Source organism: Tripterygium wilfordii, chromosome 17 (genome assembly GCF_013401445.1).
Source record: "Tripterygium wilfordii isolate XIE 37 chromosome 17, ASM1340144v1, whole genome shotgun sequence".
In the NCBI taxonomy this organism is placed as follows: domain Eukaryota; kingdom Viridiplantae; phylum Streptophyta; class Magnoliopsida; order Celastrales; family Celastraceae; genus Tripterygium; species Tripterygium wilfordii.
The window spans coordinates 4,007,305-4,029,529 of record NC_052248.1 but is presented as its reverse complement, the minus strand read 5'-3'; the positions used below and the strand labels follow the sequence as shown (position 1 = coordinate 4,029,529).

Below are 22,225 nucleotides of genomic sequence, written 5' to 3'. Positions count from 1 at the left end.
GATAATTGACAACTAAAGGATTTAAGTATAATAGAGATGGTGAAATCGGAACCCTAGCTCACCCATTTGTTTGTTCTTTGTATGCTTCTTATAATTTTATCTTTTAATTTCATGATTTTTCCTTCATAAATAATCTTTTGTTTTTATTCGGTGATGTCTATAATGAATTTTGGAATTAGGGTAGATTAATACTCAATCCTCGTAGATTCGACACTCGTATTTGCTAAGCTATACTACCATTGATTCGTGCACTTGCGAGTAATAAACTGAGTTTTGAATCGCTATAATTTAGTGGTTCGAAATCTCACATCACAATTCTAAAAAAGGGAAATTATAGAGACACATTTAATTCGGTTTATGTCCATTTGTCATACTTTTTTCCTCTAAAACGGAAATTTTCATCAATGATCACATTTATTTCAGTTATGATCATGATAGCCTCTAAAATTCCTTACATAATGGAAATTGCATATCAATCATGGGAGTAATTAATTTAATTGGCCAAGGAGAACATACAACTTAATAGTCTTATTAAGGCAATGAAATTTTAATGGTAAATTTATAGAATCAAACCAAATTAACATAATATAAAAATATTTTAAAGTAAAATTAATTTCATCTATACAAATGTCTAAATGTGAGGCTTTAATCTTGCTGACGTGGCGACGTAGAATCTCTCTAAAATTTCTCTTAGCTTCAGTAATATACATTTATGTATTAGATGTATTAGATTAGATAGGTTGACACCTGAGCCACTAAATGAGAGTAGTGTCAATATATCAAGACAGGCATAGGATAAGATGTTATTTTTTTGCGACAATTTAACATGTTTATCGAGCAATGAAAACTCATATATAGCATTGGTGGACATATGCACATGGGATTTTCTGTGAGCTCACCTATAAAAGCTACCAACCTACACGTGAGCTCACCTATACAATCTCATCAGGATTACATCTTACTCAACAAATATTGGAGTTCGTTCAATGATTGGTTTGGTGGTGTATCCTTAAGGAAAACAATTCTCACCGTGACTCTTCACCAACAAACAACGACTCTTGATAAGAATAGAAGTCATGTATAGAGAAAGTTGATAAAACTTTACTTGTATTTAACACAGCTTGTGTTTAACGTGTAAAGTTAAGTCTGATTTCAATAAAATTCTTTTTACTTTCTTTCAAGCATAAAATTCTGGATTTTGTCTACCTAGATAAAATGGTATATGGGTATTTCATTATAATAATATACAAAATAAGTTTCTGTTTCTAGCTATATATATATAATGTAAGTGGGATGGTCATGGAAGCTAGCTATAGGTTGTGTGTCTATATATCTTCCTCCATCAACCATGATTCTACCAGTACTTCTCTTTCTCCTTGCTTTCCTTAACAAAACTCCTTCTAGCAATGCATCTTCAAGGTCAAATGATGTATCCGCCTTTAGCCACTTCAGTTTCCCTACCTTCACCAATACAAGCTGCGATGATGGTGCTCTGATATGCATGGGATCAGTTACTAGCAAAGACGGATACTTAAGCCTCACACCGGAGCCGGAAGACGATCCCTCTGCACGAGGGAAGATTGCTAGGGTTCTATTTAAGCATCCCGTGTTTGCATGGCCGGCAACCATCGCCACCACCTTCACCATCAACATGAACACTTTCCCTAGTTCTAACACTCCAGCCGATGGGATTACGTTTATTATGGCACCGGATTCTAATCCCCCACCACTTGGTAGCAATGGGGGATATCTCGGACTCATGAATGCTACATTAGATGGTAAGAAATTCGTCTCTCATTACCTTTTAAAGACACAGAATCCATCTATAACTCACTCTACTCTTTCTTCATTTGCAGGCAACGTTGTTGGTCAACTAGCAGTGGAGCTGGACACTTTCAAGGACAACTTTGATATAGATAACAACCATGTTGGTATCGACACTACGAGCATAACAAATCCACTTGTAGCAAAGTCTCTCTCTGCTAAACTCAGCAGTGGAAACGATATTAAAGTCAGAATTGATTACAGTCCTATAGGAGAAATATTGCAAGTATCAATGGCACCCGTAAATGAAGAAATGTCGATTGTTCTCAGTCAATCCATTAAACTGTCAGATACGGTTCCAAAATCCATATATGTGGGCTTCACGGCTTCCACAGGAGAATACAGAGGTACTCACAGGATTCTCGATTGGGAATTTACATCTGTGGATAGTTTGGAGACAACTGATGCCACCAACGTTGGACGTGGTATTTGGAATATAATGAATAAAGCATAGGAGCGGCCATGTTTATTAAATTTCACTCCTAAAAGAGAGAGCGTACGTATATATAAATAAGAGAGTGAAATTCTGAGATGGACGTCTATCCTTTGAGCATGTAATGTAATGTAATGTAATAAATAAATAAATGATCCATGAACTACACGTATTGTCTATGATCTTTTGAAATCATAATAATGTTATATGAAGAATTAGTGGCTTGAATTCCACCAATTAATGACAATGTCAACTACCCAGCCTAGCTACTCCATCATAGATTCTGGGCGATGTGGGATAACACAGAAGTCATAACACCCCCGCACATATAACAGACCGTTCACTCTACACGTGTAGGTAAGTGCGCCCCATCTAAACTCTGGGTCCGCTCCGATACCATATAATAATTCTGGATCCCCATTGTCTCCCCCTAAAAGGCCTTATAAGGGGGAGGAGAGGCTTGTACTTATATACTGGCTTTTGCCAATCAACCCAGATGATGTGGGATAGCACAGAAGTCACAATAGCAATTCTCTAAAGTTTACAATTCAAATCTAGTAGTCAAGAAAGTGTCAAACAAATTTTAAAGATAGGAAAACAAAAATGTAGTGTGATATGACACACCTCCCAAATTATTAGATTCAAAATTATAAACTCTACAATTTTTCCCATATCCCTCCATGATAGGGTTGTGTGTGCCTCGGCAGCTTGGTGACTTAAACTATGCCAATTAATTGTTTGTATATTAAGGAATTTTAAAGCCTGCATGGTTTGAGAGTGAACCCACACGTAATTCCATATTAGATAGAGTTAGGGAAAAATAAAGGATTTATAGTTAAGAACTCGACCCAGAAACCATGGGCTATAGCTTTTGGTTATCATACATATTCAACTCTGGTGTTATTGGTCCAAGAATGTTGGTGAACTGTTAGTCAAATAAACAGCACAAGAAACAACTTTTGTTCCAAATTCATCGGGGGATAGGGACCTAGAATCATTCTCCATGATTTGAGACGTTAATGGATATTTCCTGTAGATTTAATTTGGGAGGCTGCAGAGACTTCTTGTTGATTTGATTTGGTGTAGATTTAATTTGGGAGGCTGCAGAGACTTCTTGTTGATTTGATTTGGAGGTTTCCGAGACTTATTCTTGTATCTCTTTTGTTTCCGCATACTTTCTATATTTGAGTTTTGTTCATTGAATTCACAAAAATTAGTATTGGAGCAAAGGTTCAATGGCTCTTACAAAATTCAAGATAGAAAAGTTTGATAGATAGAATAGTTCCAGTTTGTGGCGTGTCAAGATGCGTGCACTTTTTAATTGATCTTTGCCTTTTGGGAGTATATCGATAATGAAACTTTCATTGAGTCGTGTTCGATTGAAGTCCCGATTCTATTTGCATCAGACATGGAATTCTAAACCCTTAACCCTAAAAATTAAAATCTAAACCATAAATCCTAAACTTTTTTTTCTTGATGACGAGAGAACCCACCTAAAGCACAACCCAACGGACTCCACCCCAATGGTAAACTCATGGATCATATCATATGGGTGGTTAAATCCTAGGGCCGAAACCTAGTTTGAAAATAACACCAAATCATACTAGAATGTGTGTTAGAACATGCGACCTCCCACACACGTGCTATGAGGTTCAAAGAGCTAATTTATCCTAAATTCAAAACTCTAAACTTTAAATCTTAAACACTAATTCCTAACTCTAAACTCTAATATGTCATTCTCCAACTAACAAAACCATCATTTTGCTTTGAGAATTATAACAAAAAAATTGAAGCCCTCCTAGCTCGATTTTGTGGGGCTTGAACCCAATCATTTTTTTTGCGTCAACTGACGAGTATACACGAGTCAAAAAATTATTGGCTGGAGTAGTAATAGCGGGTCCATTCGGGATAGGGACTCTAGTTTTTTGCTCACCCTAACTCTAGAAAATCATAAATTAAAATATGTTTTTGAGTATTTTGATGTTCATAATGTTAAGATAAAGTAGATTTTAAAAATAAAAACACTATAAACTTTAAATCTTAAACCTTGAACCCTAAACCTTGAAATCTAATATCTAAAATTTAAACCCTAAACCTTAAAATCTAAACACTAAACACTAATTCCTAACTCTTAAAACTCTAATATTCTAATATGTTATTTTCAAACAAATAAAAATATGATTAAACATAAGGCCATAAATGTGGTCAAAAGAGAAGTCAATAATCATTAGTAGAGAATAGTCTTTCACGAATTCTTCGTTTAAGAAACAAATATATGACCATTGGCATAGCAAAGATTAGACAAATCATGTCGCCCGCAAGATCCGCACTTGGTTATATAAAAACCATCAACTAAGTAGCAATCCACATCAATTCACACTTCCTCTGTGCCCCCCATAAAAAAAAAAAGCATTACTGCCCCAGTGCCCCTCATGAAAACAAGGTATAAAAAACAGGAACGAGAGCATTTCCACAATCCTTTCTTCTTTTTTTTGCTCGGCCAGTTCCACAAAAGGACGCAAGTAACAAAGTAAACGGAGCTCAATATGCCAAACTAATGAGTACAAGTTTCAAGTCTCATAGTTTCGAGCTAAAACAACTGCTTGTTAAAAATATGCAAATAAAACACTTCTGCTGCCATATTTTCTTCAAGGAAAGCATACCGGCATTTAATCAATGCTAAAATTAAAAGGGAAAGAGAAATTACAGCACTCAAAAGTTCGGTGCTTTTATTTCTGAAGCGAAGAGAGGAAAGTCATCCTACAGTGGGAGAGGGAGAGAGGATATTCTGCATGAAGTACAACAACCTTCAATCAACAGCTATCAAAAACCACAGTAATGCCAAACCGACTGCAAACAAAATCAAACCATCCCCGAACGGTGACCAGCACCTATCCAGGATTTATAAACCATTCTAACTTGCCTAATATCCTATTAATAATATTTCAGGCCCATGAAAATCGATAAACCAATAAAAGCATTCCAGGGTTATGTGCATACAGCACCAACAAGAAGGTCTTCCAACTACTAATTTTTAGTCTTGCTGCCTGGATGTGGAGCTACAATACTAGCCAAGGGACAGCCTCATCAACCCTAAGAAACAAGCAAATGATACACAATCAACATCCGCACAATAATAAAGAAGCAATTAAAAGTTTGACAAATTCCAAGTCAAATTCTCATATTGAACCAACAGAAGCATCAAACAGTCTTTAATATTACCCTCTAAATTAATTATAGGCACTAACATAGAGCTTAACTTCATCTTAAACCCTAAATAACTGTCATATACAGTCATCGCTTCAAATCCACTAAATATCATCATAATCAATAACCCCGTAAAAACAGTAAAAAAAAAACACCATAATCATTCCCACAAACTCTTAATACAAGGCGCTCACTATATAGGCAGGGTCAGATAAGAGAAATCACCTTTCCCATACACTAAATACTAAAAATAAGCATCTGTAATGCATAAGTAGGACATCCATTGGGGCTCACCATTGGTATTAACCATAGTTGAGTAAATGGCAAACATCCACCACAAATTAACGGCAATAAATTTCCTGATTAATATGTGGAGGAATTTGTTTAATTTCGGTACCAAGCTCTTGCTCGATCCTGTACCTGATTGAATAGAAAGTCCACCATTAATTGGCACCATTAATTGGCATTCAAATTTTAGAAGCAAAAGAAAGACAAAGGAAGAAAATACATACAAGTTAAAGCGGTCCTCATAGGTGATCAAATTCACAGCCAACCCTAGGTGTCCAAACCTTCCAGATCGACCAACCTGCATATGATAATATTCATAAGAACAGAAAAGCTGATACAATCTGTAAATTAAATGGAAAATCAAAGACAGAGAAGATACCCTATGCAGGTATGTTTCTGAGTTCTTTGGAAAATCGAAGTTAATAACGACATTCACTGCTTGAATGTCTATCCCCCTGGTAAATAGATCTGCAGTGAGAATTAGCAAGAGGCCAAGAGCATTAGAATGATATCCAACATATCGACAATTATTTGATATAGAAGTTGTATTTCATCACAGCTTCCATGTAGCTGTGATATTTCATCACAGCTGCCAATGTAGCCGTGATGCTACCATCAAACCACATATTAGAAAACCATTTGACCTACTTCAAGCAGTAATATGATGAAATTAATACCTCAACAATTTGCATGATAATTGAAAAGAGAGAATCTAAATATATCATACGATTCATGAGAAACCAACAATTGGGATTTGAAAGTCTCAAATACTTCAAATGCCTCCACATGAAGGAACAGAAGAGGATACGAAATTAGGTTTTCTGAAAGGTTAGATAGGCTGCTGCAAGGAATGGACTCACTTATTTACCAAATCCAATTAAAATGAAAAACAAATGGCACAAAAGGCATACCAGTACAAACTAAGTTTCTGCAAGCACCATTGCGGAAGTCATGAAATACTCTGTTGCGATGGTCTTGGAGCATCTTTGCATGAATATAGAAACAAGAGTAGCCAAGTTCTGTAATCTTCTTAGCCAACAATTCTACCCGATTTACTGAGTTACAGAAAATGATTGATTGGTTTATTTGCAGCTGCAGGGTAAAAATCATTAGAAAGTTAAATATGTGAAGAACTCCAAAAGAAAAGGGTATGCATCAGCTATATAACAGGACCACACCTTTGAAAAAAGAGTGTTTAGGCAGTGAACTTTCTGTCTTTCTTCCACAAAAGCGTAGAACTGGGTGATACCCTTGAGAGTAAGCTCATCCATAAGATTAATAACATAAGGCTTCTGAAGATATCTATCTTTAAAGTCCTTGACAGTAACAGGAAATGTAGCTGAAAACATTAAAATTTGACGACTAGCAGGAAGAAATCGAATCAGCTGTTCTATTGACGGTTGAAACTCTGGAGACAAAAGCTTATCAGCCTGAAGAAACAAATACAAGTAAAAGCCATCAGATTCATGTGGCTCATACTTCCTTATTTTCCTGAAGAAACATATACGGGTGATAGTGATTTTACATAGTAAGTATATATTAATTAATATATTAACACCAATTTTCTTTCTATTTTCAACGAAAAGATGTTTAAAAGAATAATCACCTGGTACTCATTCACTGTAAAAGAACTAGTTAGCCCCACAAAGAATATATTAAGCAGCCAAAATATTAATAAATCTCAAGCTCATAGTATACAAAAAAAAAACACACAAAAAAAAAAAACAGTACTTCCCCTCACGATGTAACAGTTTATAGCAAAATATAACATATGAAAATATCCTAGACATTCTCATTGACAATTGGAATGCCAAAAATATTAGCAGCAGAAGAAATCCAATTAAGATAATTGTAGCTTGGAGGAAAAATATTGCAGATGAACAAGTCAAATACTCCTACTGACACACTAGGAAATGAAACAAAACAAAATAAGATTATCATAAAACCTCTATTGCTGCAATGTACATCACTTAGTAGTTCATAACTCATAATAGAAATCAACAAAACACTAAAGTAGAAGAAATTTACCTCATCCATAACAAGCATTGAGCAATCTTTCAAAATACAAATGCCCTTTTTTGCGAGATCTAGTATTCTTCCAGGTGTCCCAACAAGTAAGTGTACTGGTTGATATAAACGCATAATATCATCCTTCAGACCGGTACCACCGGTGGTAACCATAACTTGAATTTTCAAATGCTTTCCAAGCTCCTTACAAACTTGTGATGTCTGAAGAGCCAGCTCTCGCGTGGGAACCAGAATGACAACTGCATAAAATGCGCACATTCAATTCATGACGAAACAGAACAGCAACATTATATCCTATGCACAACTTCTAATCAGTGGTGCAAATTATAGATTAAAAAAAACAGTTATATGATAGAAAAGTTCAATTTGCAACCAAAAATTTCAAAAGATTAAATCAATAAATATTGGTCAAAGATTGGAATTGAATCACTTGCATTAATCTTCTAAGATTTAGACACCTTTAAAAAGCCGCAAGAGCATGACTTTCATACCTAATGAGGTTTCAGCTTACATTATCTCCTACTTCAAAAAATCTTAGCCCTAAAGCGTTTTAGGCGTGTCCCTATCTTAGATATTGGATTGGAAATTATTATTTTCATTTTAGTCGTTATTTATTCTAGTAGTTCCTAACATTTTAGTATAGGGTCTTACTGAATTGCCTATATAAACACAATGCTAAGACTATAGGGGGATGCTTAATGATGATTCAATTTACAGCCCCTCTCAAAGAGGGACTGAAGTCCAATATGCCCAAAATGCAAGATAAAATGCATCAAACCAATAATAGGACTAGGTAACAAAGAGATCGCCCTCACAATTCACATTAATGACTCTACACTAGTAAATCCAAATTATGCATGGGTTTAAGTAAGTGGGGCAAAAATTCCCTTTGCCAGCAAAATTTAGAAGAATTATGACCTAAGCATCATTTAATAAATTACGATAATTAAGCAAATGAGGCCAATGACTAACGTTTATTGAATATTAGAGTTCAAAAGGATAATTTGAAGCACATGTGCAAGTTCTCTGCACAATAGGAGAAGGTTTGCTTTTTTTGCCTTCAAGATGTGTATGATCACACTACATTTAACTACTAAAAAGTACTTCAACCAAGCCAAACAAAGTCCGAAATTATGTAAAAGGGGATGCTTAACAACATTACTTCAAAGTTCAAAATGAATTCGAGGTCATAGTAGCCAAATAATTAAAATATGTTTCTAATAGCTAAGTTAGGGGGGTACTGGGGTAGAAGTTGTCACTAGATCATTTAAAGTGCTGAGGTTGGCCACTTCACAGAAATTTCTGCAAGTGAACAGAAACCTATGCTATAAGCTTTAAGTTCCTTTCCAAAACAAGTAAAATCAGTTCAAACGAATTGTTTAAGATTGATAAACAAGACCAGCCTAAAACAACTTATGAGCCCAGTCACTACTCGATTTCGGAACTGAATGATTACCAATGACAGCCGCTATCAATTCCCAGTCATCCTCTCTCAAGTAAGACTAGCACTTTAATTATATTGAAAACAACCTCCAGAACCCCAACAACTATGTCACAAAAAAAATCCAGGTATAATCGGAGTGTCATATTTTGATTCTTCTTTTTTTAAGTATGTGTCCACTGTCCACCACATTGTCAAAGAAGAACCTGAAATGTTTAAAAGATAACACTAGCTCCACAAGTATGATTGATTTGGCTGCCTAAGCCAATTCCAAGCGCCTAAATTGCCAACAAGCCAAGACATAAGTTCATTAGCTTAGTTAAACATGAGCCAAAATGAACAAACCCAAGTACTCAGCTAAGAGCACCCCTATCTACAAAAGAGAGTTAAGAGAGAAGGGAGAAAAAGAAGACAAGGAACTCGAAAACTCTTCGATCAAAAGTAGTAGTCACACTGCGACAAATCATAACATTTTCATTAAAAGTCAACAGAGGTAATGCCAGGGTGAGTTGAAGATGAAACCTTGAATAACATTGTTTTCTAGGTCAATTTTTTCCAAGGCAGGAATGCAAAATGCAGCTGTTTTCCCTGTACCATTTTTGGCTCTCGCAAGTATATCACTACCAGTAAGAGCAATAGGAATACTTTCTTCTTGAATTGGGGAAGGCCTTTCAAAACCCTTCTCATATATTCCCATAAGCAGCTCACGCTTCAAAAAATAGTCCTCGAATTCATTTCCTTTGGTGGCTGTCACATCCTGAAAGAGAAGTATGTCAGATTCTATAAAAATTACAATGAAAATTGCCAAAGATATCAAAATACACAATCCAAGCAAAGAAAAGTAATAGTCAATATGATTTGCCATAAGCCTATCAAAATATTTACAAAAGAAAAAATTATCTGCAGAAAAAAGAACATCAATTGCTCCAACAATACATCAGCAGCCTCACTCCTTACAATGGCATGGAATTATGATGGTTGCCACATAACTGATACTGATTCTTATTTCATGTCAGAAAAATTGAAGGTCTAGGAATTGCTATATATGTGCAAAAAATATTTGGAGTGCCTAGCCTTCCATATCCAGAGAGGCAATTGAATAATAAGGTAAAGTTTGCTCAACTGTATTTCAACATGGGTACTATACACTATAAAATATAAAAGAAAATTTTACAAAATAAAAAAGGAAAAAAAGCTATCTACATGCCTGTCAAAAAATTAAAACCATACAGTAACTAGATAAGTTTTTTTATGAAGATAATGTTAGTAACTAAATAAAATTTCCAAAAAGGGTATGCAAAAGTAACATCTAGTCATCTACCATAAGATATGCAAGAAAAATATCATCTTACAGCGAAAATGAAATCTATCACATCAAATCAGATCTGAGAAGAATAGAATCCTCACAACTGGATCTTAGCAGGAAAAAAAAGAGAAAAAACAAAAAGAAAGCTACTATAGATCCTATATATGATCTCATCCACAAGCTGCTTGAGACACTCAAAAAGCATGATAATTACTCTCCAGCCCATGACAAAGAGGAACTATATGCTCTCAATGAACATGACAACTACCCTTCTCCCAACAAGATAAATAAATACTCACTTAAAATGCATAAATACCCGATTTAGTACGAAGAAGAAACCCAAGGAAGAAATGTGCATGCATATATAATAATGAGAGTTTCTGATTTGTTTTCATCCACTAGATGCACAATTGTCCTATTAAACTATTGGACAGGCAAGTGCAATCAATTCTAACTATATAAATAGAAAGAAAAACAAATTCGTCAAGGAAAAAACCATCTTTTGAAGATGTCAAATAAAGAAACATTTGTTTTTTGAAAAAAAAAATTGAAGAGATATGACTTTGTATTATAGTTCGCTCATGCTAAAACCGATTTGCAGTTCCTTATCCTGAAATGCCCCAAAATAAAAGTACAAAACATAGGATAAAAAGTTCCAAAACTATAGGAGAAAAAGCAGAGATAAATTCTCAATGTTTTAATGTTTTCGAGATACTTCCACTAAAATTCAGAGTTAGAAGACATCACCCTGATTCATATTGTCAAACTAGTTACAACACAGAAACATCAAAACACAGAAAAAAATAGAATCGTAAGGGCTCGAAGATCACAATAGAGTGCAAATCATTGTTCCAAATATTAGGAAATCCAAACTAACAATATCTTCTAAGTTGGAGCTGTCATCCAAATTATAAAAACTAAACTACGAAAAATCAATCAAAGTTCCAATCAAAATTTTACAGTAGAAAAGCACAACTCTACCACAGACTCTCCAATGCTATATATTGATACGAATGTCCTACATGGCTTAGATAGGGGACTTGTGATCTATTGATAAGGAGGGCAAATGCCTTCCTCAATCAGCCAACAAGTTTTCTAAGTAGTGGCCTATTGGGCTTGTTGGTTACAACCAGCCCATGTGTGGGTAGTGGTTGGGCTTGTGTGGTTGGTTGAGGAATGTATGGGCCTACAGGGTGTGTGTATGGGCACGCACTTGGCCTAGTTCTTAACAATGGTATCAGAGGTGTTCGGTCTCTGCACATGTGGGACTGGACTGGGCCGCCACGGAAAGGGCTACCAGTGGATCTGGTGGTACGGGTAAGGACCCCAACCCAGTGAAAGACCCCCACTGAGTGCAGCTGATGTGCACGTCGGCTCAGTAAAGTGGGGGTATTGATACGAATGTCCCACATGACTTAGATAGGAGACTTGTGATCTATTGATAAGGAGGGCAAATGTCTTCCTCAATCAGCCAACAAGTTTTCTAGGTAGTGGCCTTTTGGGCTTGTTGGTTACAACTAGCCCATTTGTGGGTAGTGGTTGGGCTTGTGTGGTTGGTTGAGGAATGTATGGGCTTGATGGGTGTGTGTATGGGGACGCACTTGGCCTAGTTCTTAACATATGCAATGCAAGAAAAAGAAGGAAAGTGGAAGAATTCAAAGTAAAACCCCAATGTGAAGAAGTTGCAGCGCCTGAAAGAAACCTTATATAACAGGCCTGTATGTGGCGTCTTAACAAAACAACTCTGTCCAGCATGCAGCAATATCATTCAAACTCATACCTCTGTTCTGTAGCGTGTATCAGCTGGTGGTATCTTCAGGCTTGCCTTCCAATCTTGAGAGCTAAAGAGAAAGCAGGAGAGAAGAACATGATTAATTCATTTTAAGTTTCAAACCATGTACTACAATTAAAACATATTCATGAATGCAAAGGGAAATAAATCTATGTTCATAAAGTAAATAAGCAGCATGTATGCAGAGACAAACCAACATCGTTATTGAAAATCTTCAAAATCTAGATTCTTCAATTTAACATTATTTTGTAGCCATGATAGTTGCCAATATCACTGAAGTTACATAACACAACTTCAACAAGAAGGAAAATCAAAAGACCGTAGCATCAAGGAAGACAACCTAATTCATCTATGTCGGAATCATACAAGATATTCAGAAGGTGGCAAGAAAAAAGTACATTCTCAAAATTTCATTCGCTAGAAATAAACAGCATAGTATACATAGAAGACTATTGCTTCAAAATGATGACCACCCTTTACTTTTTTTCTCACTAGAGAAGAACTACGCATCTTGCCCAAATGCCAGATCAAAATCAGAACACACCAACAAGCTCTCATGTAAAACCCAATTCCTGCTTTTGCATTCTCTCTTGCCAATGCATATCTTAATACTCGGCATAAATATTGCAATACTAACTCCTAACAATTTCTAATTTTTCAAACACTACCTTGCTCCACACGCACAAAGACTCGTTCAAATTGTTAACACGTGCACATATACAGATATAATCCTACATTATGGACACATGCACTCACCTCGGGTCAACGGCCTCAGACTGCACGGTCTTTTCAACCTCATCCACCACGGCATCTGCACCAGGTAACTGGCCCCTCCTCAGCCACTGTTGTTGCTGTTGATGATGCAGTTGCTGCTGATTATGATAATGCTGCTGTTGATTATGAGGGTGGTGCTGCTGCTGCTGCTGATTATGCTGTTGCTGCTGAAATTGCTGGTGATTATGCACGTAATTCCTCTGCACGTACTGCTGTTGCTGTTGCTGCTGCGGCGTCCTCGACTGGAAGTTAGAGTTCGTATTCACCCCTCCACCACGCCCGACGTCGATCCCGGGTGGATACCTCCCTCTATTGTTGTTGTTCATCACCTCCGACTTAAACCCCAAGAAAAAAACCTAACCAATTGCTACCGAACTATGATTTACACCAAGGACCAAAAAGAACTACACAAAATAAGAGAAAAGGAAAATCGAGGCAAAGAAGGGGCGAAGCGGTAAATAATAGCGAAAATCGAGGGTGATTGAGAGGGATTTTTGTTTTCAAAGATCGAGGGGCTGCTTTGCGCAAGCTAGGGTTTCCTTTGTCGTCAAAGAGGACCAAAAAATGGCGGATCTGGAATGAAAAATGAGAAATCGAGCGATTTGTTTGTGAGAGAAGAGTCTCTTCTTCTTCTTTCCCTTCTCAAGAGCTCTAAAGAAAGGAAGACCTGTTCATGGTGTTTCGGGGATGTGTTTTCGTGTCTTTTGTTTCAAGCGGAGAAGTGAGGAGGAGCTAAACCGTTCTCGCCTAGGGCGTCACTGGATTGTTAGAATTTTGCTTTGCTGCCCCATATTTATTCAAATTACGTTGCACTGCCAAACGTTTTATTTTTATAACTTTTACATCCTTATGTCAATAGGTTTAACCAGCCCAACCTCCGATCCAACTGATAACATCATAACAACCAAGGATGGCAAAAAATCGATTCCAGGTTGGACATCAATATATTTTTATGAAATATTTACATGTTTGGACTCTAATTCATATTGGATTTTAGACGTAGTTAATTAATCAAACTCGGATTAATTTAAATTCGGATAAGTAAATTAGATAATAACATAATCCAGGCACCCGTATTAGTGCAGTTTAGGAGAATTTGTTTAGAGACGATTAATGGATTCGTTCTCAAGAGAAAATTAAGGGCACTTAGATTACCTTGCTTCCACTGTCTTCACACCTAACTATAAACAATAGATTTCCATCAGCAGGGGCGGAGATAGAGGGGTAGAGTGGGGTCACTTGACCCCACTCAATTTTTTTTAAAAAAAATTAATATATGTAATACTATAATTTCTTTTTTATTTGTTAAATTGTAATATGTTTGTTTTTATGATTATTTGGGTTACTTAAATTAATATTATTTTATCCGCTTAGTACGTTATTTTGGTATGTAATTATTTATAATTATAAAAAGTGTGACCCCGGTGACAATGCGTCCCAACTCCGTCACTGTCCATGAGATAAGTTCATGTTTTGTTTGAATAGCATAACTAACAGCCCCTTGATGGCTGACAAACTCTCCTTTCATAAGCTACCTCACTACTTCTCCATTTCAATAACATCAGCCTGTTTGGTAAGGCGTTGGACTCAGCGGTCTCACTATGCGGGCCGTTGACATCCAACGCCTCACCAAACGGCAAGGCGGGACCAACTAGGGGTGTCCATTCGGTTTTCGGTTTGGTTTTTAACCTAACCGAAATGTCCGAATCGATTCGGTTATGATATTTTAGAATCCATAACCAAACCATATAGTTAGGATAACCAAACCGAAAATAACCATATTTTTCGGATCGGATAGGATCGGGTCGGTTTTCGGTTGTCGGTTTTTGAAGAAATGAAAAAGTATGAATAAATCTCAAATAGAGTGAGAAAATAGCTATGATAGACTCCAACTCCATCTAACAAAGTTTGATAAAAATTCATGATAATGATAATAAATATATTATTTCATCACAATTAAAGAAAAATAAATTTACAAGACCGAGAGAAATAATATGATCAAGAAAAAAAAAAAAGAAAACATACATGAAAATATCTCCCCACTTTTACTTTAGCAATAATCAATCTTAATTTATATGAATTTTAAAATGATAAGACTACCTTGAGTTTTAACTAATCAATCTTAATTTATAATTTGTGTAATGATTAGGTTAATTGGTATCTAAATTTATAATTTGTTATGAAGATATAATCAGAATTTTAATCTAAATATGTAACTTTTATATATATATATATATAATATCATATATCGTATATATCATATATATCGTATATATCATAATGTTTGGATATTTATATAATATATATTAATATTTTTTCGGTTATAACAGTAACCGTAATCGAAATAACCGTAACCAAAAAAAATCCAAAATTTTAGTAAAATCATAACCATATCCGAAATCGTAACCGAAAAAACAGAACCGAAATCGAATAATCACGGTTATGGATCAGTTTTCGATTTATGGATCGATTGTGGACACCCGTAAGACCAACGGAACCACTGGCTGCAAAGAAGCTCCTAATTCTATGCATTTTTCTTCATAAAATTAAAGTGGGGCCACAAATGATGTAAAGTTCAAAACATGGGCCCCACTTTTGTCTCCTCCTATTATTTGATATTTTAAATTTATTAACATGGCCCCATTTTGCCTCCTTTTATTCTTGTAGTTTTTTCCTTTAACATTGAAAATAATTCAATCACCCTATCAAACGGATCCCATATAAATTCAAACTTGGCAACTATTAGCAACAACTCATAACTGATAGTTTTATCCTTATCCGGACCAATCACTTATGCTTATGTTTGTTTTTCACTTCCTACAACAAGACTCGTTGATAATAGGGATCGTGTTGCCTCGCATCTCTCCTTCCTTGTTTCCTTCGACAATATTATCATGCTCTCAATGACCTTACTTGTTTCTGAAGAACATCTGCCAACAAGTGTCAGTAACCATTCTTGGAGCATAATTCCTATCTTAAAATATTTCCTTCAAGACCTCTTGACTTGGTCTAGATTTCATAGCAATTCCCCAGAAGCTTTTGACCCTTTATTTAGACTTACATCTCTTCAGATTGGTCTCCTTTATCATGACCTGCTACCCCCTATTTTGACTTGAGCCACTATTGCACAGGATTCTATAGATCATTATGGGCCTAGTCACTTCTTTCAGCCCAAAATCCATTTTTAGTGTACTGTAAACAGTTCCTTTGCGCATCTTTTTGTTCAATTCATCTATTATTTCTTGAACATATGAAGTTGAAGTTGGAAGTTCAAATAGTTTTCTTTACAATGAGAATTTCCAAGTCTGTTAACTAAAAAAGTTTCATCACTTTTAGTTTGATGACTTCAATAATCTGTTATAAAATAGTAAGCTAATTGAAATAATAAGCTTGATTTAGTTTAGGAGTATTTCGTCAAAATTCCATTGCTCCTTATTACCATTACATGGAAGAAGAGACATAATATTTTAGACTCCTACATGCATAGTAAGGAAAGCATTTGGAATACACAGTTAAAAAGCTAATTTTTTGGTCATTTAGGTTGATCGTGACCATCTCTTCTGGAAACATGGAGTAAATTGCTCTAAAGCATTGAAATCAAACAATGAATTAATGGACCTTGGAGCATGTTGCATAAACCTGTATTTCCCCTTAGTACATAAGTGAAAATTGATAGATCTAGCATGGAATTTTCTTCACCAGAAGTTGACATGTATCCTGCTCCATGTGGCCAGAAGATTCCCCTCTATAATGCTGCACATAGTCGGTGAAGGAAGTAGTCTCAACTCTTTTGAATACCTCTTCATTTCCAGACTCGAATGCCGTTGATGAAAGAAACAGGTTGGCCTACGAACATATTACAGAGGAAGTTTATGAAGTTAGAGATATTCATGTTGTCGCAGCAAGTCGTATTGCCACCATGATTGCATGCTATTGCCATTGTATATATTCTTCTCTGTCTCTTTTATGTGAATGTTCTGCTACAAATGTGTGTTCTTTTATTTGTTTATTCTTGGTGGTGTTGCAAAGGAACTTAGTGCTTTAAATCCCACATCACTCCGATGAAGAAGTGAAATACATAATATAATAAGCTAAACTTTCAAACTGGTGACAAGCGATTTTCTTGACTCAAACTAGTATGGACCTATTGTTACAGATTTGGTTACTTATAGACAATGTGGTATGTGTATTAAAGTCTCTACGTTCTTCCAGAAGAAGAAAATATCCTTATAATCAGATTTGGCATCGTTGAACCGACCAGATATTTCGATTAGCTTACACCCTTAGCACTAATAAGTGTTTTTAATTTAACTATTAATAATTTTTTCTTCTTGTCTAAAAACTCAGCAGACCCAAAATGCTTGCCATTATTTATGGTTCTCCACAAAAAAGAAAGAGAGAAAAAAGTCGGTTTTTCATTTCCTTCTGTCCAAACATGTCTGTTGAAAGAGTCAAAAGCAGAACACCCTTCTTTCACTCCAATCCAACCGGATAATTAGATCACTTACATTCCATTTCTGCCTCATGACATTGGGATCTCCATTCACGTGTCCTTCCACCATTGCAAGAAAAAGGCAGAGATTAAAGGGACTTTGTTTGATCTTTCATTTTTGTGTTGAGGTGCCTGGCTACAACAACAAGCTTGGTGCTTGAATCACATTTTTGATTTATTACTAATCTTCGAAAAGTTGCAGAGTTTTCTGGGTTCTTTGGAAGGAGGAAAAGAAGATGTCATTTACTGGAACTCTTGATAAATGCAAGGCTTGTGATAAGACTGTCTATGTGGTTGATATGTTGTCTATTGAAGGAGTTCCTTACCATAAATCCTGCTTCAAATGTAGCCATTGCAAAGGGACTCTTGTGGTATATATGTTTTCTCTACCTGCAATTGTTTACATGACTCGATCGACTTCGTTTGTTGATTCTTTTCTCCATTGTTTCTGATAACATATGAATCGAAAATGTCATAGATCGATTGATGAGATCAAGTAGTTTTCATTCTTTTGTTGAATATCATCACACAACTTACATAAAAACTTATATCCCTCTTTGTTTGGATACGATATGACAGATGAGCAATTACTCATCCATGGATGGAGTTCTCTACTGCAAGACTCATTTCGAGCAGCTTTTCAAGGAATCTGGCAATTTCAGCAAGAACTTTCAGACAGGTAGATCTAACAAAACTTTTTGTCTTTCTTTTGAAGAACACATGAAATTATTTGTATCTTTCCATATTAAAAATTCCTTTTGTGGAACTTTATTGCAGGCAAGTCTGAGAGGCAAAATGATCAGCTGGTAATATTTTGCTTTGCACTTCTATTCCAAATATATTATTGTTTACATGACATTCATATCTTTCTTCCATATTGTAACGAAATAGTACTTTCTTTCCCTCTAATGTGTTGTTGCAGAATAGAACTCCAAGCAAGCTCTCTTCCTTGTTTAGTGGAACCCAGGACAAGTGTTCCGTCTGCCAGAAAACAGTCTATCCGCTCGAAAAGGTTTTCATCTCTATGAACTTTAATTTCTGCAATGCATTGTTTTTGTTTTCAATATCTTACAAGTATTTCCAACATATATATATATATATAGGTTAGCCTGGAAGGAGAGTGTTACCACAAGACATGCTTTAGATGTGCGCATGGAGGGTGTCCTCTCACACACTCATCATATGCTGCTCTTGATGGAGTTCTGTACTGCAAGCACCATTTTGCACAGCTATTCATGGAGAAAGGAAACTACAGTCATGTCCTCAAATCTGCTAACCACAAGAGAACTGCCTCCTCCTCAACACCGCCTCCTGAACCTGCTGACGACGCCAACAACACCGACAATCCTGCAGATGCTTCTAAAGAAAACACAGAAGAGCAATCTTAAAATACATACATGAACCAGAAACCAAAAAAAAAAAAAATAGAGTAAAGAGGAAAACATGGTGCATGGTACTGGCTGGGTTGATTTGGGTGGTCTGAGCATGCTTTCTAATCTTGTTGAAAAAATTCTTGCTTGATTGATTGTTCCCATTTTTTGTTTTGTTTTTTGGTATTGGATTATTTATGTAATTGACACAAATGGCTTGGTGCAATATATTGAATTTTTTTTTAATATTATGTTTTCTTATATTCATCATTCTCCAGCAGATTTTGGCTTATGTGATCTTATCTAATGTTTACATGTAAACACCTCTGCAAGAACAGAGCCTTAATTGACATGTTTACATGTAATGTTAATCTGAATCGTAAAATGCTTCACGGATTCGGATCTAGATCCTAACCCATCCAGTCTGTGACCTGTTTAGTCCATAAAAACCTAGGGGAAAAAAAAAGAAAAAAGAAAAACCGTACTAGTCTTAAAATCCAAAGCGGACATGATTGGACCAAACTTTCATCTCATTAGTCATCTCCCTACTTTTTTTTTTTCTCATCCCTCTTAAATTCGGATATGAATTCTGCAATTCGTTTAAAATTGTAGAGTTTATAATTTGAATCCTATGATTTGAGAGGGGTGTCATATCACACAACAATTTGTTTTTCCATTTTCAAAACAAAATAACCTATTTATTCTTGATTTACTTTAAAATTCATAAATAGAAAGGTTCTTTTTCAGGAAAAAAAAAAATAACAGATAGAACTACTATTCTACTGATTGTTAAATGATTCAGAAAAGAAAAGAAAAGAAACAGTGAAACTGTAAAAAAAGAAACACTTGTTTAAATTCTTTAACAGTCAATATTTACAAATTTACCCATTTAAAGCCTAGTTCAATATCTTTCTGTAACTAACTTTCATTCCCATTAACTGAAACTGTCAAAACTGCAGAGCATTCCCGCCATTCTAAAACCCTTCTCTCGTGCTCTCTCTCTTCCTCTCTGACCAACAATGGCTACAGGGTTCTTTGTGGTCTCTTCTTGGCATCTTCTATGGGAGGCCGTGGCACCAATCTTGAATTTGACCAAGAAAGCCACCATCAACTGCACCCAATCTGGGCTAACCGTGATTGCTTCTGATCCGGATTGGACTGTTGTTATGGTGCTGGAAATAGAACGAACGAAATTCAACGTGTTCTCCTGCTTGGAAGGTTTTTCTTTCGGTATGAATCTTGAAGAATTCTACAAGATGATGAGTAAAGCAACTAATGAAGAAATCATCACCATTTTTGGTGATGCTAGAGAGGTCAAAATTGGCGTTAGTGGTCCGGGATATTTTGGTCAGTACACTCTCGTTGTTGATTTACATTTCTTCCATTCACTGTTGGATTCTTCTTTTAGCTTCTTGAAAGTTTTTTCAATTTAAAATCAACCCAATATGTTCTCTTAATTAGTTAATTCTTTCTGGAGAATCCGTCCAATTAGTCCAGTAAAAAAGATGTAGATGTGCACAAGATTTTGAGCTTTGTGATTGCTACTTGGGTTCTTGAACAAGTACATGTCTTAAAAGATTGTCTATAGAATCTTTATTCTATTTCTCGTCTGATTTTCCAGGGAAAAAAAAAAAGAAAACTTCAACCCATTTGACTCATTATAATTAGCTTTTCTGGGTACTTCGTGTTTCTTGCATCTGACCATTAAAATTTATATAAAGCGATTGATTGATTCTGCTACTTGAAGCCAATTTCTTCTCTCTAATCACTCCCTAGTTGGCTCTGCATAGCAGGATACCGTCTTCTCATCAGTCGTGAAGAGACATTGGATGAACTTGATATTCAGCATCTGACAGTTTTAGCAGCAGAATACAGTTACCATGTGTCTGTTGGGATCCGTAGAAACCCGTTTAGAAGAGCTATGACATTTGCACATCAGAGAAGAGCAACTGAAGGTTATTGTCCTTTCGGCATTTCTTTGATTCCTTGTGTTTGGTTGAAAAACTGTACATTGTTTTGCTGACATTTTGTTTGTCATTTCAGTTACAGTAACGATAACCAACACACAAGTGAGTTTCTCTACGGAGAAGAATGAGGAGATGATCGTTGATACGGTATGAATAATCTCATATCCGATCCAAAGCATCGTTTACTCGATTACCATTTCCACTTCTTAATTACATGACAACATATATAATTAGTCCTTAATTTTGTTTCTATCTCTGCAGCCTGGAGAATTCGCAATCCAGCCTCCTATAACAGAACTGATAAATCCTGTTCAAATCAAGTTCAGTCTCCGTCGGATGTCTTCATACCTGAGGGCATCTCTTATGACTGAGGCAGTCTGGCTTTTTGACTCTGTTGATTCAGGTACCATGATGCTTTGCCCAAGCAGTGTCGGCGACTTCATGTATATCTTCCAGACGCCACGCCGCCCCAAGATTAAGCTGTTCAGTCGAGCTTGAATCGAAATCCTTTACCATATAAAACCGTCATATTAAACTCTCATATGTTTTCATTTTCATTGCCTAGCAAAAGTACTGCAAGTACAATCACTGATATGGGAAGGCTAGCTCAAGTGTATGATAGGATAGTGTAGACAAGATTTCATGATTTTTGTACTGATAAAATGCTTGTTCAGTTAATAATATTGCAAGCATGACATGCATGGATGTTTTAGGTTACAGATTGAAGTTGCAAAAGCTCTATGCATATAGATTATATATGCATGACTTGCCATTCATTTCCTTTCAGTTTTATTTTTCTCTGTTCAATACTAAACACTACCTTATATGCTATGGATTTCTTCTTTACTTTCAGTTTTATTTATTTTTACATGAGACCCTTAAATTTGTAGTTTAGATTTTTGTGTTTTGCTACTGAATAATTAACACATAACTCATGTATTAACGAAAAAATTTATAATCTCTTATAATAAATGAATAGACTATTGAATTTATGTATACCTTTTATCTACATCTTTATAAAATAATAAAAAAATGTTTTTATTTAAAATTTACAAAAAAATTCCAATAATATAAAATTTGAATATTTCTATTTTAACACAATATCAATACAAATTAGAATTGATATGGTACACAAATAACTACTTTAAACTTTGTGTTTCAATTAAATTAGTATTATATTTTATATATTAAATTATTTAAAATAGAAAAATACTAGAAAAAGGGAGAAATGGTTTATATATATATATATATATATTGTATTAAAATTATATTTTAATTAGATAAGAATATTAATTTTTATATA

At 35.4% G+C, this 22,225-nt stretch overlaps 4 protein-coding genes across 4 annotated transcripts; 3 read left to right on the top strand and 1 right to left on the bottom strand.

The window, feature by feature from the left end:
• Positions 1-1,333: 1,333 nt before the first annotated feature.
• LOC119982534 (seed lectin subunit I-like) lies at positions 1,334-2,436 on the top strand. Its single transcript, XM_038825975.1, has 2 exons — positions 1,334-1,778; positions 1,857-2,436. Exons 1-2 carry the CDS (start codon positions 1,349-1,351, stop codon positions 2,276-2,278), a joined length of 852 nt encoding a protein of 283 aa, XP_038681903.1. The 5' UTR covers positions 1,334-1,348; the 3' UTR covers positions 2,279-2,436.
• A 2,514-nt stretch (positions 2,437-4,950) lies between these two features.
• On the bottom strand, positions 4,951-13,848 carry LOC119982763 (DEAD-box ATP-dependent RNA helicase 8-like). The gene is made up of 10 exons (XM_038826305.1): positions 13,076-13,848; positions 12,308-12,368; positions 9,744-9,978; positions 7,781-8,019; positions 6,931-7,182; positions 6,664-6,844; positions 6,132-6,220; positions 5,977-6,050; positions 5,759-5,884; positions 4,951-5,350 (listed from the first exon to the last, which is right to left on the bottom strand). The coding sequence occupies exons 1-9, from the start codon at positions 13,417-13,419 to the stop codon at positions 5,806-5,808; spliced, it is 1,554 nt and encodes a 517-aa protein (XP_038682233.1). The 5' UTR covers positions 13,420-13,848; the 3' UTR covers positions 4,951-5,350; positions 5,759-5,805.
• Positions 13,849-17,821: 3,973 nt separating this feature from the next.
• LOC119983125 (LIM domain-containing protein PLIM2b-like) lies at positions 17,822-18,973 on the top strand. Its single transcript, XM_038826803.1, has 5 exons — positions 17,822-17,956; positions 18,165-18,264; positions 18,363-18,391; positions 18,508-18,597; positions 18,689-18,973. Exons 1-5 carry the CDS (start codon positions 17,822-17,824, stop codon positions 18,971-18,973), a joined length of 639 nt encoding a protein of 212 aa, XP_038682731.1.
• Positions 18,974-19,974: 1,001 nt separating this feature from the next.
• On the top strand, positions 19,975-21,420 carry LOC119981829 (proliferating cellular nuclear antigen 1-like). Its single transcript, XM_038824971.1, has 4 exons — positions 19,975-20,302; positions 20,749-20,910; positions 20,999-21,069; positions 21,184-21,420. Exons 1-4 carry the CDS (start codon positions 19,975-19,977, stop codon positions 21,418-21,420), a joined length of 798 nt encoding a protein of 265 aa, XP_038680899.1.
• The last annotated feature ends 805 nt before the right edge of the window (positions 21,421-22,225 follow it).